The sequence below is a fragment of the Oikopleura dioica genome, chromosome PAR, assembly GCF_907165135.1.
Source record: "Oikopleura dioica chromosome PAR, OKI2018_I68_1.0, whole genome shotgun sequence".
Taxonomy (NCBI): Eukaryota; Metazoa; Chordata; class Appendicularia; order Copelata; family Oikopleuridae; genus Oikopleura; species Oikopleura dioica.
In genome coordinates, this window is record NC_137293.1 from 9,307,686 (window position 1) to 9,320,228 (window position 12,543).

General features: G+C 42.2%; 4 protein-coding genes across 4 annotated transcripts; all 4 read left to right on the top strand.

The window, feature by feature from the left end:
• The first annotated feature begins 142 nt into the window (after nt 1-142).
• Nucleotides 143-2,102, top strand: LOC145703166 (carboxylesterase 1E-like). The gene is given in 6 exon segments (XM_081780485.1): nt 143-221; nt 266-448; nt 496-552; nt 599-764; nt 815-1,735; nt 1,738-2,102. Coding segments are annotated over 6 exon segments (1,617 nt in total). The 5' UTR covers nt 143-206; the 3' UTR covers nt 2,013-2,102.
• Nucleotides 2,103-2,175: 73 nt separating this feature from the next.
• LOC145703172 (dnaJ homolog subfamily C member 27-like) lies at nt 2,176-4,110 on the top strand. Its single transcript, XM_081780492.1, has 3 exons — nt 2,176-2,441; nt 2,759-3,155; nt 3,201-4,110. The coding sequence occupies exons 1-3, from the start codon at nt 2,178-2,180 to the stop codon at nt 3,341-3,343; spliced, it is 804 nt and encodes a 267-aa protein (XP_081636618.1). The 5' UTR covers nt 2,176-2,177; the 3' UTR covers nt 3,344-4,110.
• Nucleotides 4,111-5,347: 1,237 nt separating this feature from the next.
• On the top strand, nt 5,348-10,938 carry LOC145701705 (membrane-associated phosphatidylinositol transfer protein 1-like). The gene is made up of 17 exons (XM_081778922.1): nt 5,348-5,439; nt 6,034-6,123; nt 6,231-6,405; nt 6,451-6,646; nt 6,693-6,927; nt 6,972-7,158; nt 7,332-7,523; nt 7,602-7,895; nt 8,123-8,611; nt 8,710-9,027; nt 9,331-9,452; nt 9,504-9,656; nt 9,700-9,892; nt 9,932-10,072; nt 10,118-10,295; nt 10,342-10,534; nt 10,578-10,938. Exons 2-17 carry the CDS (start codon nt 6,058-6,060, stop codon nt 10,701-10,703), a joined length of 3,258 nt encoding a protein of 1,085 aa, XP_081635048.1. The 5' UTR covers nt 5,348-5,439; nt 6,034-6,057; the 3' UTR covers nt 10,704-10,938.
• A 74-nt stretch (nt 10,939-11,012) lies between these two features.
• LOC145703170 (uncharacterized) lies at nt 11,013-12,504 on the top strand. The gene is made up of 5 exons (XM_081780490.1): nt 11,013-11,562; nt 11,610-11,914; nt 11,963-12,019; nt 12,122-12,246; nt 12,291-12,504. The coding sequence occupies exons 1-5, from the start codon at nt 11,118-11,120 to the stop codon at nt 12,406-12,408; spliced, it is 1,050 nt and encodes a 349-aa protein (XP_081636616.1). The 5' UTR covers nt 11,013-11,117; the 3' UTR covers nt 12,409-12,504.
• The last annotated feature ends 39 nt before the right edge of the window (nt 12,505-12,543 follow it).

The following is a 12,543-nucleotide window of genomic DNA, read 5'->3' on the forward strand; positions in this document are numbered from 1 at the left end:
TTGGCCATTTCTATCTTAGTACTATAACTTATAGTCTACAAGTCATTGACTGTATGAAAGATCTATTAAATTGAAATAAAGAAGTAATATAAAGAAAAAAACTGGCTATGCGGGAGAGCTTATGCCTCTTTTTATGCAAAGATAAACGTCTAGAATGAGCTAAATCTACAAACAGTACATACGGTTGCTTATAAAGAACAGAAAGAATGGTTAGCGTAAAGGTAAAAGCTTGAATTTTCAGCAGAATCACTCCAAACTTGTGTAGTCAAAACTTGGCGCTTTCCTTGGCAAATCTTTGAAAGTCCAGAGCGGTTATGTTGAAGCATTTCTGGGCATCAAATATGGCAAGTATGAGCCATTCGAGCCTCCTGAAATTGTCTCATCTTATCCTTCCGGAATGATCGATGCTCAGAAACCCGCGCCTTTCTTTCCGCAAAATCTTGTCCCGGTAAAAAAACCGCTAGTTTTCCTCGTTGGGATAGTTTTGAAATTCAGACTCAATTCATGGTTACTTACCTGCCCTGGAAACAGTCTCTAATTCGCGGATTCAAGGTAGAAAAATCATGTTTTCAAGGTTTAGTTTCGACAAAAAATCTAGGCTGCTGGTTACGCAGACATTGGCGATTTACACTTGAATATTTTTCGACCACCAAATGCAGTCAAAAAACCCGTGATGGTTTGGATCCACGGGGGCGGTTTTTACATCGGAGGTGCTTCTCAGTTTGATCCATCGGCGCTCGTGCACTTTGAAGATGTAGTTGTCGGTAATTTGAGTTGTCGATTGAAAGTTGAGTTTTTTGACATTCTAAATAAGTTGCGATAAACTACCGCCTTGGCGCGCATGGGTTCGCTCCAGAAGAAACGGGAAATAATGGCATCCGAGATCAGATCTTGGCGCTGGAATGGGTTCACCAAAACATTGAAGATTTCGGCGGAGATGCGAATAACGTAACCATCTTTGGCGAATCTGCCGGTGGCATGAGTGTCGATTGTTTAGTTCACTCGCCTCTTGCCGAAGGCCTCTTCCACAAGGCAATCAGTCAATCGGGCACCCTTTATTCAAAAATTGCTCCTTGTGATCTCCTCCAAGCGAAAGAGCAGTACCGCGAAGTTTTGAAACAGCCCGATGACGTCGAATTGAAAAGTCATATTCTCAGTTTGAATCTCAAAGATTTTTCTCGGGCGGAGGCAAGTTTGTTCGGCCGTGGTCCGTTCGGGCCTGTCCTCGATTATGATGTGTTGCCTGTGCTTCCGGAAGATATGACGGATGAGGAAGCGACAGTCCCATACATGCTCGGTCGATGTTCAGGAGAAGGAGATGCTCTTTTGACAGCCACGATTCCAATGTATCTCAAATGTGGGCTTCTCGAAGGTTTCAGCAAAGAAATGTTCGAAATGGTCGTTTCTGGCACGATTGATCGCTTAGCTCCATCATGCGCGGAAAATGTGGATTTTTACATTCAGAGAATAGTTGATGTCTATTCTCAAGATCTGCGATGCCCGGAGAAAATTTACTCCGAAATCTTCTGTCGATGGTGGGGAGATTTGATGCTGGGAATCGGCCCGCTGAAGCGAGCGGAGGAATATTCTCAACGAGGTGGCGATGTTTTCCAGTACGAAATGCAGGTTATACCCAAGCATTCCCACGATCCTGATTTCTCTGGGAAGCTGAATTTGAAGCCAGGTTGGTCGAGGTCTGATCATTGTGATGATACTTTGTTCATGTTCGGCGTTCCCTTTTATCCGGAAAATTTGCCCAAGGAGATGTGCGATTTTCGCCTGAAGAGGAAAATCTCTCCAGAAGAATGATGAAAGCTTGGGCCGACTTTGCTCGCTCAGGGAATCCTGGCTGGGAAAGATATAATGAAAACAAGGGAATCAAGTTCTTCGATGAAGAAGATTCCATGGGTCGATTTGGAGAGGACGAAAATCTCATCGAACGAGTGAGGCTCTTTGACCAAATGTACAAAAAGCCTGATGTCCATAGCTTTAAGCTCTACTCACAAATATAAAAACACGAAAATTTCGACTAGTGTACCCTAACCTTCAATTTGCTACCTCTAATTATACAATTGTTTCAGTGCTCGAATAGTTTCCTTATTTCTGTGATTTTCCATGATTGTTAAATAACCTTATTTATACTAAAACTATTCAATGATTATTCAAATTCAGATTTGATGTCGGATGGAATGTCCGATGAGGACGATTTCGTCCCACCAACGCGCGTCCGCATGATCTCTCTAGGCGACAGTGGGAGTGGAAAGTCAGCATTGATAAAACGGCACTGTGAAAAACGCTTCGTCGGACATTACGTCCAAACTATTGGTATTGATTACGGCGCCATCAAAATCAAACGCGACTGGCATCAACAGAGCCAGGAGGACGTTTCCATTGCGATATTTGACGTTGGAGGACACGATTTATTCTACCAAGTTCGACGGGTAATTGATCATGTGATTATTTGGGCTTATGTACACAACTCGAAATGGGTTTAACTCCAAATGATTTTTCTCCAAATGGCTTCTACTCCAAATGCACGAACTCCAAATGGCGTCCACTTTCCCAACTTACCTCTCAACCATTTTTCATGTCTTTTTTTTATATATGCGCGCGGAGTGCGCCATCCATGACTTTTTCATTTGGAGTTCGTGCATTTGGAGTAGAAGACATTTGGAGAAAAATCATTTGGAGTTAACCCCATTTCGAGTTGTGTACACGGCCCCGATTATTTCCATCATTAAATTTAATCACGTGATAGGAATTCTATGAGGGAACGGAAGCAGCGCTTATTGTCTTTGACACAAGCTGCGAGAATCACGTGGCCACGCTGGAACGCTGGAAGCGCGAATTTCTCCAAAACGGGGGGAACTTAGAGAAATGTCTTATCATCGTCGCTGCGAACAAAACGGACTTGAGTTCATCGAGAAAATTGACGGACGCGGAAGTTTGGGCGGAGGAAAATGGCTTTAAATTTGTGAAAACTTCGGCGAAAACTGGCGAAGGCGTGGAGGACATCTTCCGGCTGATATGCTCCGCTGCGCTGATGGAGAAACGAGGGCCGAGCTTTCATTCTAATTGCACGAGAGAGCAGCTCGAGGCTGTGCAGAAAATTCGCAACGCAACAAATGACTACGACGTTCTCGGACTAACGCTAAGTAAGAGATGCTCTTTTTTGTATGCTTTTTTGAGTATAATTTTAGGAGCTAATCGGGACGATGTGGATCGCGCTTGGAAGAAACTCTGCCGACTGGTTCATCCGGATAAAACTTCAGCGCCAGGAGCTCATGAGGCGATACAGCGGCTTAACAAAGCCAAAGAGGCGCTCAAAAAGAGCACCGTATAGCACCGAAGTTCTTAGTTTAGTGACATTCCTCTTGTATATAACATTATTTTGTGGCGACCTACTATTTCCTTATAGATCCGCTAGTGCCTGGGTTACCGTTACCACTTGGTTGTAGATTTTGTTCTGTATTCTCTTCAAACTCACATATTTTTAACATCTTTATACCTCTCTTCTTTTTCGCATATTTTCTAAATTCAACACAATCTATCGACAATCATTTAGCGATGCTGAGAGCGAATCGGATTATCGGACCACGACTTTGTCAGCTACGAGCGTATAATTTCAGAAATGAAGAGGTCAAGCTTCCAGGAATGAAGGAAGAAGTAGAATTGAGCGAAGAAATGCGCAAGATCGAGAAGGCTCTGCTGGAAGGTGCAAAAGACTCCCCAGAATTGCTGAAAGAAATTAGAGGGATTTATAGCCCGTACAAAGCGCTGAATATCCCTGAGACAGCAACGCAGCAAGAAATACGCGATACAATCAGTCTGAGAAGAAGGCAGTATCAAGCTCAAATCGAAGATGTTCAAAAACGCCTTCATGCTAATTCAACTCCTGATTCTGATTCTGCTCTGATAGCGACTGCTAATGATCAAATAGCGAAGCTAGAACAAAGTCTAGCCGAAGTCAACGAAGTCGAGAACCTTTTAGGATCGATACAAGCGCGGCGAAAATTTGATCAAGAGTACGCGCTACAAGTTCATCAAGTAATTTGGAATGATCTCTCCAGGGGCGAGAAGATCCGACATCAGTTAGCCAAGGTCATCAGATCTATCAATTACCTTTTTTCTCAAGCGGTTTAATTAGAAAATTATATATGAATGAAACCATCATCTTTTGACCTTTCTTCAGCCACAATGCGACTTCAAACCGCGTTGAGGATCAAGGACAGCCTTCCACCCGCCCTTGCCAATCGCATGGAAGATCAATTAGTGACCGCGAAGCAGCAAAAGCTCGTGTTTACAAGCCGCTTCGGCAGTAAGTCCGCCAGGATGACGTATTGGCAGTTTGGCTACTTGTTTCTTTTCGGCTGTTATTTTATATGCAGGCACAGTGGAATGCTGATTAGACACATGCCAAGGCTATCTTGACATTTTTGCCTATTCCCCATTTACAGATTGGACGAGATGTGCTACGAGGACAAATGCTGGCACCAGGCTTGCTACGTATACGGAGATAATCCAGCTCGCTTCGAACGCTGCAAGCGCCATCTTTATTTCATCGCTCTTTGTTGGAATCAAGGATTTTGGGATCACATGATCTACCGGTATTTTATCCCGCGCGAGATGAAGGACTCTGTCGTAGATTCATTCGCCGAAAGTGTGCGCGTCAAGGAGGAGCTGGAGGGATTAGCTCAAAAGGCTAAAATTAACGATGGCAGAAAGGAGAAAGATTACTTTTTAAATTGAGCTGCGATTATGACGTACAATACGTCTTCTGAGAGGTACTAAAAGCCGAAGTTCACGGTATTCTTCCTTGATTTCGTCCCAGTGTTTTTGAGTTTCCTTGCTTTTCCTTTACTAGATCTTGGCTCAATTGACAGGTCTTGACACGGCTGAGCAGACTGAAATAAATATTCATAACGGCCAGAAATTGTCGATAATGCAACCAAAGCCATGTCGTTTTTCTGATACTGGATGAAAGAGAGAAAGGAGCTTGTAGTTATATCTGCCAGAATATGCAATCACACAGTTTTTAAATACAGTTTTTCAGAGAATTCCCAACTGACCGCGGGACTAAGCATATCGACCAAACGCGAGAAATGCGCTTATTTCTATTTTACTCAACGATGAGAGACTTTATTCTCGAAGACTTTATTTATTTATTGCTGAAGAAAATCTTCCATTTCATTCGTATTTATTTTGATAGTGACAAGTTCATAGGTTTACTGCAATTGACTACTGACAAGAAGATCGATTTCTATATGCTGATATAAACCTTTCAATGCCCCCTTTTTTTAAAAGACGGCGCAGTCGCTGTTTCTAAAAAAGAGAAGAAAATGGACAAAGATAATTTAGATATCGTGAAAAGAAAATGGGCCCAAATCAATTAACAGAAGTGCCTGGATAGACACGAAAAGCAACCACCTTCTTTTCACTGTGAGTATTCTCTTCTTGAGAAAGTTTTGACAATTTTAAATTTATGAGCTTGAGTGTTTCCTCTAGGCGGCTTTATTAAAATAATTATCTTTACTTCAATGCTAAATCATTCGTCAATAGAGTTTTATAGTTATTTCTGCGCTAGGAGTAATTTTACTAGACAAGAGAGGGAAAAAATTATATTTACTTTTAGTACAAAAATGTACACAAGCTTATTTGGATAGAAATAGGTAAGGAAACAGGAAACGAGAGATCAGAGTTTTAATAATAATTTTCGCTGGACAATCGAGAGACGAATTATTTCAAATATCGATTAACCCAGAGAACTCTCTTAGCCCAGCAGCGATCCTCCTGTATGAGAAACAGTGCAATAATAAATTCACTTGAGTGAATTGAATTCACAGTCAATCGCGAAATCGCAGACCAGGGAGGATCGCGAGAGGCGATCTTTCTAGTTCCATTTCTATTTTTTCTCCGTGAAGAGGAGCAAAGTGCATTGAATACTTAGTTGGAAGGTTGTTGGAAGGGGAAAAACAAGTGAGAAAATTAGTCGAATCGCGAATCTTGAAGGTTCAATTTAACAGGAGAGTTTAGAGGTCAAGAATCAACGAATCACTAATGGTGACGGTAAAAGAGTTTCGCATCGCGATGCCGATGAAGGTCGAGGAGTACCAACGCGCACAGGTAATTTGAAAAGCTAATTACCGTAGACACGTCTTCTGAACTCGAAGAAAATTTAGTCAACCCTATTTAGTTGAGATTGTTATTGATGAGGTTAATTAGAATTTCAGCTCTATATGATCATGAAAAAGTCAAAAGAAGAAAGCGAGGGGGAAGATAGCGGAGTCCAAATCATCAAAAACGAGCCTTATACTGACGGCCCTGGCGGCTGCGGACAGTATACTGAGAAGATTTACTACGTGCAGAAGCACTTACCCAGCATGGTCAAAGCTGTCTTACCAAAAGGTAAAGCGACAAATCTCAAGAGTCAATAATCCAGAATCGCTGTAGATTCGCTGACAGTCAAGGAATGTTCGTGGAACGCCTATCCTTACACAAAGACGGTCTTTACAACCCCCGCGCTTGATAAATTCAATATCGATATTGAAACGAAGTTTTTGCCCGACCCAGGAATATCCGATAATGTATTCAATCTATCGCCGCACGAGAGGGAAAATGTTCAGATTGATGTATTGGACATGTGCAGGTAATTACCGTTAACTTTGCTGTATAAAAATATTCTCGATTCTCAGGGAGAAAACTGGAGGTAGAAAAGAAGAAGACCCAACAGAATACGTCTCGCAAACAACTCGCAGAGGCCCTTTGCCGGAAAACTGGCTAGAGGAGACTCAGCAAAAGGATGCGAATAGCTGGGGAGATGTCATGTGCTCGTATAAACTAGTCAAAGTGGAGTTTAAGTACTGGGGGATTCAGCGAAAAATGGAAAATTGGATCTTAGACCTTGCTCTTAGAAAGACAATTTTAAAGGTTCTGAAGAAGATAGAAATTCCACTTTCTAGTGATATTTTCAGGGTCACCAGCAAGCCTGGACCTGGCAAGACGAGTGGTTCAATTTGACCATGGAAGATATCCGGTTACTGGAAAAGGAAACTCAACAAAAGCTCGCACTCAAGTTCCAAAATTCATCAACGACGATGGAAAACACTTGCAATTCCGATGAGTTGCAATCGGCTATTCCAAACTTTGAGCAAGGCTCAGGTTAATTTTAAAAATATATCACTACTTTTCGTTCTCGTTTAAAAAACAACGCTTCCTGTAAATAGAAATATACATTTTATCCGCGCTCATTTCATTCTTCTTTTTGTGTTTATGTTTCATTCATTTGCATGCTCATTATAATAAGGTATAATTTGAAATTAACCCATAAAAAGTCGAGTCGGAGAGCTCAGACGATGAGTTCTTTGATGCAATGTCCCGAATGTCGGAGGCAACAATGACGAATCGGCGTGGATCTGATGTGACTTTCCACTCGATTTACGCTAGTGATGAGTTCTCCGTCAGTCCAGACAGTGGAGCTAATCAACAGGAGCCACCCGAAATTGCCAATCTCATAATTGGGAGGGCTTTTTATCGAACATATTTGCATAAATAACCATATGCCAAAGGGGTAACTATTGTAAAAAGCCAATTTACCGTCGTACATACTGCCAACATTCTCGGCTACGAAGCGACCGCAAATGATGATGTGCAAGTTTTTCGCGGAACAATTCAAGCGGTGCTCAAATCGCAGTTTCCAACGATTAACCCGAACATGGTCCAAGTTGAGGAGATCACCTTATCGCACGTGAATGAGCAGCTCATCCGAGGAGCAAAGTCTTGCGCCGTTAACACGACCATTTCGCCACAAATTCCATTACTGGCCGCGTCTGACAATCGCTGGGCAGATACTGTGGAAGAGCTTCAATTCAAAATAGGAAAATGGGCTCTACGGCTAAGCCGACTATTTGCGGACAAAAAATAGATCAGAGTATAATCTTTCCCTGTTTATAAATTGATTTTCTTCTGAAAATATCGGCGTAATTAAAAAGGGTCTAAGGCTTAAATTCTTAGCTTTAAATTTAAATGTGTAAGTATGGGCGTTTTTTGTCCCCAAATACCAGGAGACTTATTGATTGAAAGTTTAAAAGTATTGATAGTTTCGGAGACTGAACCCTTTAAAAAGAATCCATCGTTGATCGCCTCTCTCGTCGACGCAAGTTCGAAGGACAGGTCTACCTGGTCGGCGACGTCTTAGGCGGCTTAGTTTGCTACGATATGATAAATCACTTGTACGATAATGTGTCCAAGCAAGAAACAAATAGTCTTCAAACGGCAGGCAATCCTGTCTTTTCAAAGCGATCTTCTATGGATCATCCTTCGATCAGCCGATCGCATTCTCTTCGTTCTGAGCGCTCCCAGACGTCACAGGCTTCACATTCCTCGACTGGTTCATTCGAATACGGAATCGACTTTGCAGGATTGTTGCTATTCAACTGCCCCCTTGCATACATGATTCTTCAGCGAAAGTACTCCGGAATGAAAGTACCTCCGATCCACGTTCCGATTTTCAACCTATTCTACCCTATCGACCAAAACGCTGCCCGACTTGAGCCGATTTTCATGCAAGATGAGTGCCCTAACGAGCCGATTCTCCTCTGCAGAAGAGATTTATGTAAGAACAAATAGTATTCTTTGTTGTCTTCCTTTTTGGACATGATTCCGAGTTTTTTTCCTGGCACCACTTTTTTCTAGCAACATTCCTATTTTCAGCGAAACCACTGTTCAATACAAGCATTCATACAAGCCGGAGTGGGTTTGATTCCTTGGCGAGCACGCCAACGGCCAGACGCCGGAGGCTAGTGACCGGCAGTTTGCGGTCGTTTTTCACGCGAAGCACGGGAGCAAAAAAGTCATCCTTTGACTCTACGGCCTCGAGTCCCGGAGTTTCGAGGCAGGAGACGAGAAACAGTGAGAATTCACAACAAAACACCTCTTCTGCGGAAAATGCAGTCTTTCATTCTAATGACAAGCGACGATGTCACTCGTCTACTGGAACCGTCCTTTCCGCATCGGACTTTGCTTCTATTGGTAAATAGAACATCCCCGTCCAAAACAAACTGTCAACGCGCAAAAAGGTTGAAAACCAAACTTTTACGCGCGTTGGGCCTAACAAAACATAGCCACCGCAAAAACGGGGAAGACCTGATTTTGTATGACTCGTAGAAATCCGTCTGCAATCCAGCATGAAGATCGTGTTATAGAAAACATGTAGCACTTTTTCATAAGGCACCCTTAGCACTCGATTATGGAATCATTTTCATAATATCGTCACGTGATTCAATGTCTTCAATTATTTGTCCTTCTAACCTTTTTCTTAATAAATTGGTGTAGATACCGGCTGCCCGCGGATTGATTACATGCTCTCCTGTCCGGACGGGTTAGCGACGATGTCATCTAAATGTCTCCCACAATATCTTTACGCTGCGTTTTGGGAATCAGCTGACGCCGCTTCGGTAAAAACATTAATCGCATTAGAAATCGGCTCATTTTGCTTTCAATTTTAGCTCCTGCTCAAGCAAGCTATTTACGTCGAGTCCACGCATGCAGGTCATGCGAACGATGAGGATACCCTTAATCCACACAAGACTTCCACAAGGTGGCAGAGAAGACGTACCACACTCAAAGTTAGAAATCTCGAGCCAAATCACAGAGCACAGGTTAGCGAAGGCCAAAGTCTTTCGACCCCAACAGCACTTTTAGGACTGTATTACCACTGAAGGAAGCTCTCCTGTGATTTCAGGCAGATTCTCTTACGGTTTCTTTGACGTAGCAATGCTGACGGGAGAAAAGGTCGAGCTTCAAATTCGCTCTGACATCTCCGAATCTGGGTGGGAGACGATAGACTCGCAGGATACCGACTCCAATGGCCGCGTTTCTTTCACCCTTCCTCCTGGTAATTGAATTCGTATTGCTTCAACTGATGATGTTCTAGGTCGATTCAAATCTGTTGCATTGTATCATTTCCGATTAAACGTAACTGGTGATAATTCTTCATGCTTTTGCTCTCTCGCTATCGTCCCCCGTCAATCCAAATGCGTCGTTTTCTCCATTGACAGTTCTTTTGCTGGATCAGGTAGGCCAAAACCCCATCCAGATTTTAATCGAGGCTTCTTTTTAGTATCGATTCTGGGAACGGATCCGAAAGTACGGCCAGCTTCGGTGGATGTAGCGCGTTTTTGGAACGACAACGACTATCTAATTTTGTATATTTCCTCCCGACCCGACATGATGAAAAATAGAGTCGTTTCTTGGCTCAAACAACACAATTTTCCAAATGGCTTCACATTTTTCCAAAAGTAAAGAGAAAGATCGTCCAATCCACCCTAATTCGATCTCTTTCAGGGGGATCCACCATGATCCTTATGCGAAAAAGTGCGAAATGCTCAAGAAAATCATCTCTTCCAGCGAACTTGACGTGGCTGCTGCTTATGGGGGGCCAAAAGACTTGCAAATATATCGCTCAATAAATATCCCAACGAGGTCGATTTTTGTCGTTGGGAGCAAGGGCAAGAATAAAATTCAAAATATGGGAACCGTAAGTCCTTCAAATTCTCATAGCAGCACTAATGGCACTTTAGGTCCTTTCCGAAGGATACAATGTCCACCTGGACTGGCTTCGAAATTCGCCATTCCAAAATTTGCCGCAGTCCGCTAATTCCGCCTCCCGACTGATTCTGAAACGCCAGACAACCTGCTTACATTGAAAAAGCTCTTCACTGATTGAATTGTTTACTTGCTTATTTCTTCCGAATCCCATATTTTCAACTCGACTATTTCTTTATTTATGTTTATTTACTATTTATTTATCGCTTTCAAAGTTCTTCTCAATTATACTATTCTTGCCGATTCCACCTCAATTTAATTTTCAATTTAGTTATTGCTTTCTGATTTTCATCAACTTTGATTTTCAACCTTTAAAATTTTCCTTTTGTTCATAAAAATCCTTGCATCCTGCTGTTTTACCTACTTTCCTTTTCGAATTCTTCTCAATCAAGTTCAAAATTCCAAAAAAAAAATCTTCAAAAATGTTTTGTTTCATTAGGCGATCTCTAGAATGCGCGCTGGGATCTTGTTGATTTACAGACAGATCGTCAGTTGCGCAGAAATCAAAAATCTCAATGCTGAATCCAAATCCAAACTTTGACGATGGAGGCTCCCGCCGAGCATCGGCGCGTTCCAATCTCGCTGAAACTGGCGAGCTGCGACGAACCTCAACAATAAATCCAGAACAAGGCCAGCTCCGACGAACTTCGACGATGAATCCGGAACAGGGCCAGCTAAGGCGTACGTCGACGATGAATCCAGAACAAGGAGACCTCAGGCGAACATCAGAGATGAGAAGAGCTTCGATGAGTCTTGGCCTGGCGCCTGTACCTGGAGACGTGGCGAGACGAGTCTCAAATCTAAATCAAATTCCTGAAAACGGAGTTGCAGAAAATGATGAAGCGCCGGGTTCAGTCATTCCGAAGCGAACTTCAACAATGAGCCAGTCTGGCGGCGTTAGATCTATTAAAATACGAAGAGCTTCAGTTGCGCTGCATTCAATGGACGAATGTCTTCCAGGTAGATGAAAACTTTTATGAAGAAATTTTTTGGATGATGATTTTTAGGGTCAAATCGCTCGGAAATCAAAAACAGAAGAGAATCATTCAGCGTCCTCGGAGCTGGTTCGACCGATGAAAATGATGCTGCAACGAGAAGAGTCTCAAAACGAGGCTCGATCTTTGGCAACAGCCGCAGAGAGTCATCGATGGGCAGTGGAATGCCAAAAGGTCTTGAAATGCTAGTTACTCCAGATGTGGTTCAATCAATTGACGAAGACGAAAACGCAAAAGACAAGGAAAAGGCGGTCATCATTGAAACGAAAGAAACGCTCATGGAAAAACAAGGACGAAAAGATCTTCTCAAATTAAATGTAAGCTTGGACTTCATCGGATAATAATCCTAACAAGAAGTATTTTAGTTGATGTTCATATTCTTCAGCTTCATAACGTTATCTGGAATAAGTGGCATCATAACTGTAAGTATTCTCAAATTTAATGATTCTTAGCCTGTTCAAAGATAAAAAAATCTATTCAAAGACGTATTCATAGTCAACTAAGGCAGTAAACTCTTCTTTAAGATTATCTACGCTGTTCCAGCAGATTCGCCCTACCAATGGCTAGTAATCTTATTAACCGCCTTCACCATTCTCGGTTCCTGGGGCACTGCGTTTTGTCAAGGCTGGCAGCCACCTGCAAAAACTCTGTAAGTCTTCACTCTTTCAACCCCTTCTTCACGAAATTTTCTAGTGACATGGAGCGAGACGAACGAATCCAAAACTTGAAAAACATCTTCATGGCTAAAGAAGTCAACGACTACAACAAATACAACAAACAAATCATTTACGACGACGAAGACGACGATTGAAATTTCGAATATACTCGCCAGATTTGCAGTAAACTTTACTGTATTCCTTTTACCTGTTCATGTATCTTTATTTTTCTATCACTAAATATATTTTCTCACAAAATTCGGTCTTTTAAATCGTCTTTCCGTTTCAGA

Coding starts and splice junctions, on each gene's coding strand:
- LOC145703172 (XM_081780492.1), top strand. CDS start 2,178: ATGTCGGATGGAATGTCCGATGAGGACGATTTCGTCCCACCAACGCGC. Junction 2,442..2,758: donor TATTCTACCAAGTTCGACGG/GTAATTGATCAT, acceptor ATCACGTGATAG/GAATTCTATGAGGGAACGGA. Junction 3,156..3,200: donor CGTTCTCGGACTAACGCTAA/GTAAGAGATGCT, acceptor GTATAATTTTAG/GAGCTAATCGGGACGATGTG.
- LOC145701705 (XM_081778922.1), top strand. CDS start 6,058: ATGGTGACGGTAAAAGAGTTTCGCATCGCGATGCCGATGAAGGTCGAG. Junction 9,657..9,699: donor AGCCAAATCACAGAGCACAG/GTTAGCGAAGGC, acceptor CAGCACTTTTAG/GACTGTATTACCACTGAAGG. Junction 9,893..9,931: donor TTCTTTCACCCTTCCTCCTG/GTAATTGAATTC, acceptor ATGATGTTCTAG/GTCGATTCAAATCTGTTGCA.
- LOC145703170 (XM_081780490.1), top strand. CDS start 11,118: ATGCTGAATCCAAATCCAAACTTTGACGATGGAGGCTCCCGCCGAGCA. Junction 11,563..11,609: donor AATGGACGAATGTCTTCCAG/GTAGATGAAAAC, acceptor GATGATTTTTAG/GGTCAAATCGCTCGGAAATC. Junction 12,247..12,290: donor CAGCCACCTGCAAAAACTCT/GTAAGTCTTCAC, acceptor GAAATTTTCTAG/TGACATGGAGCGAGACGAAC.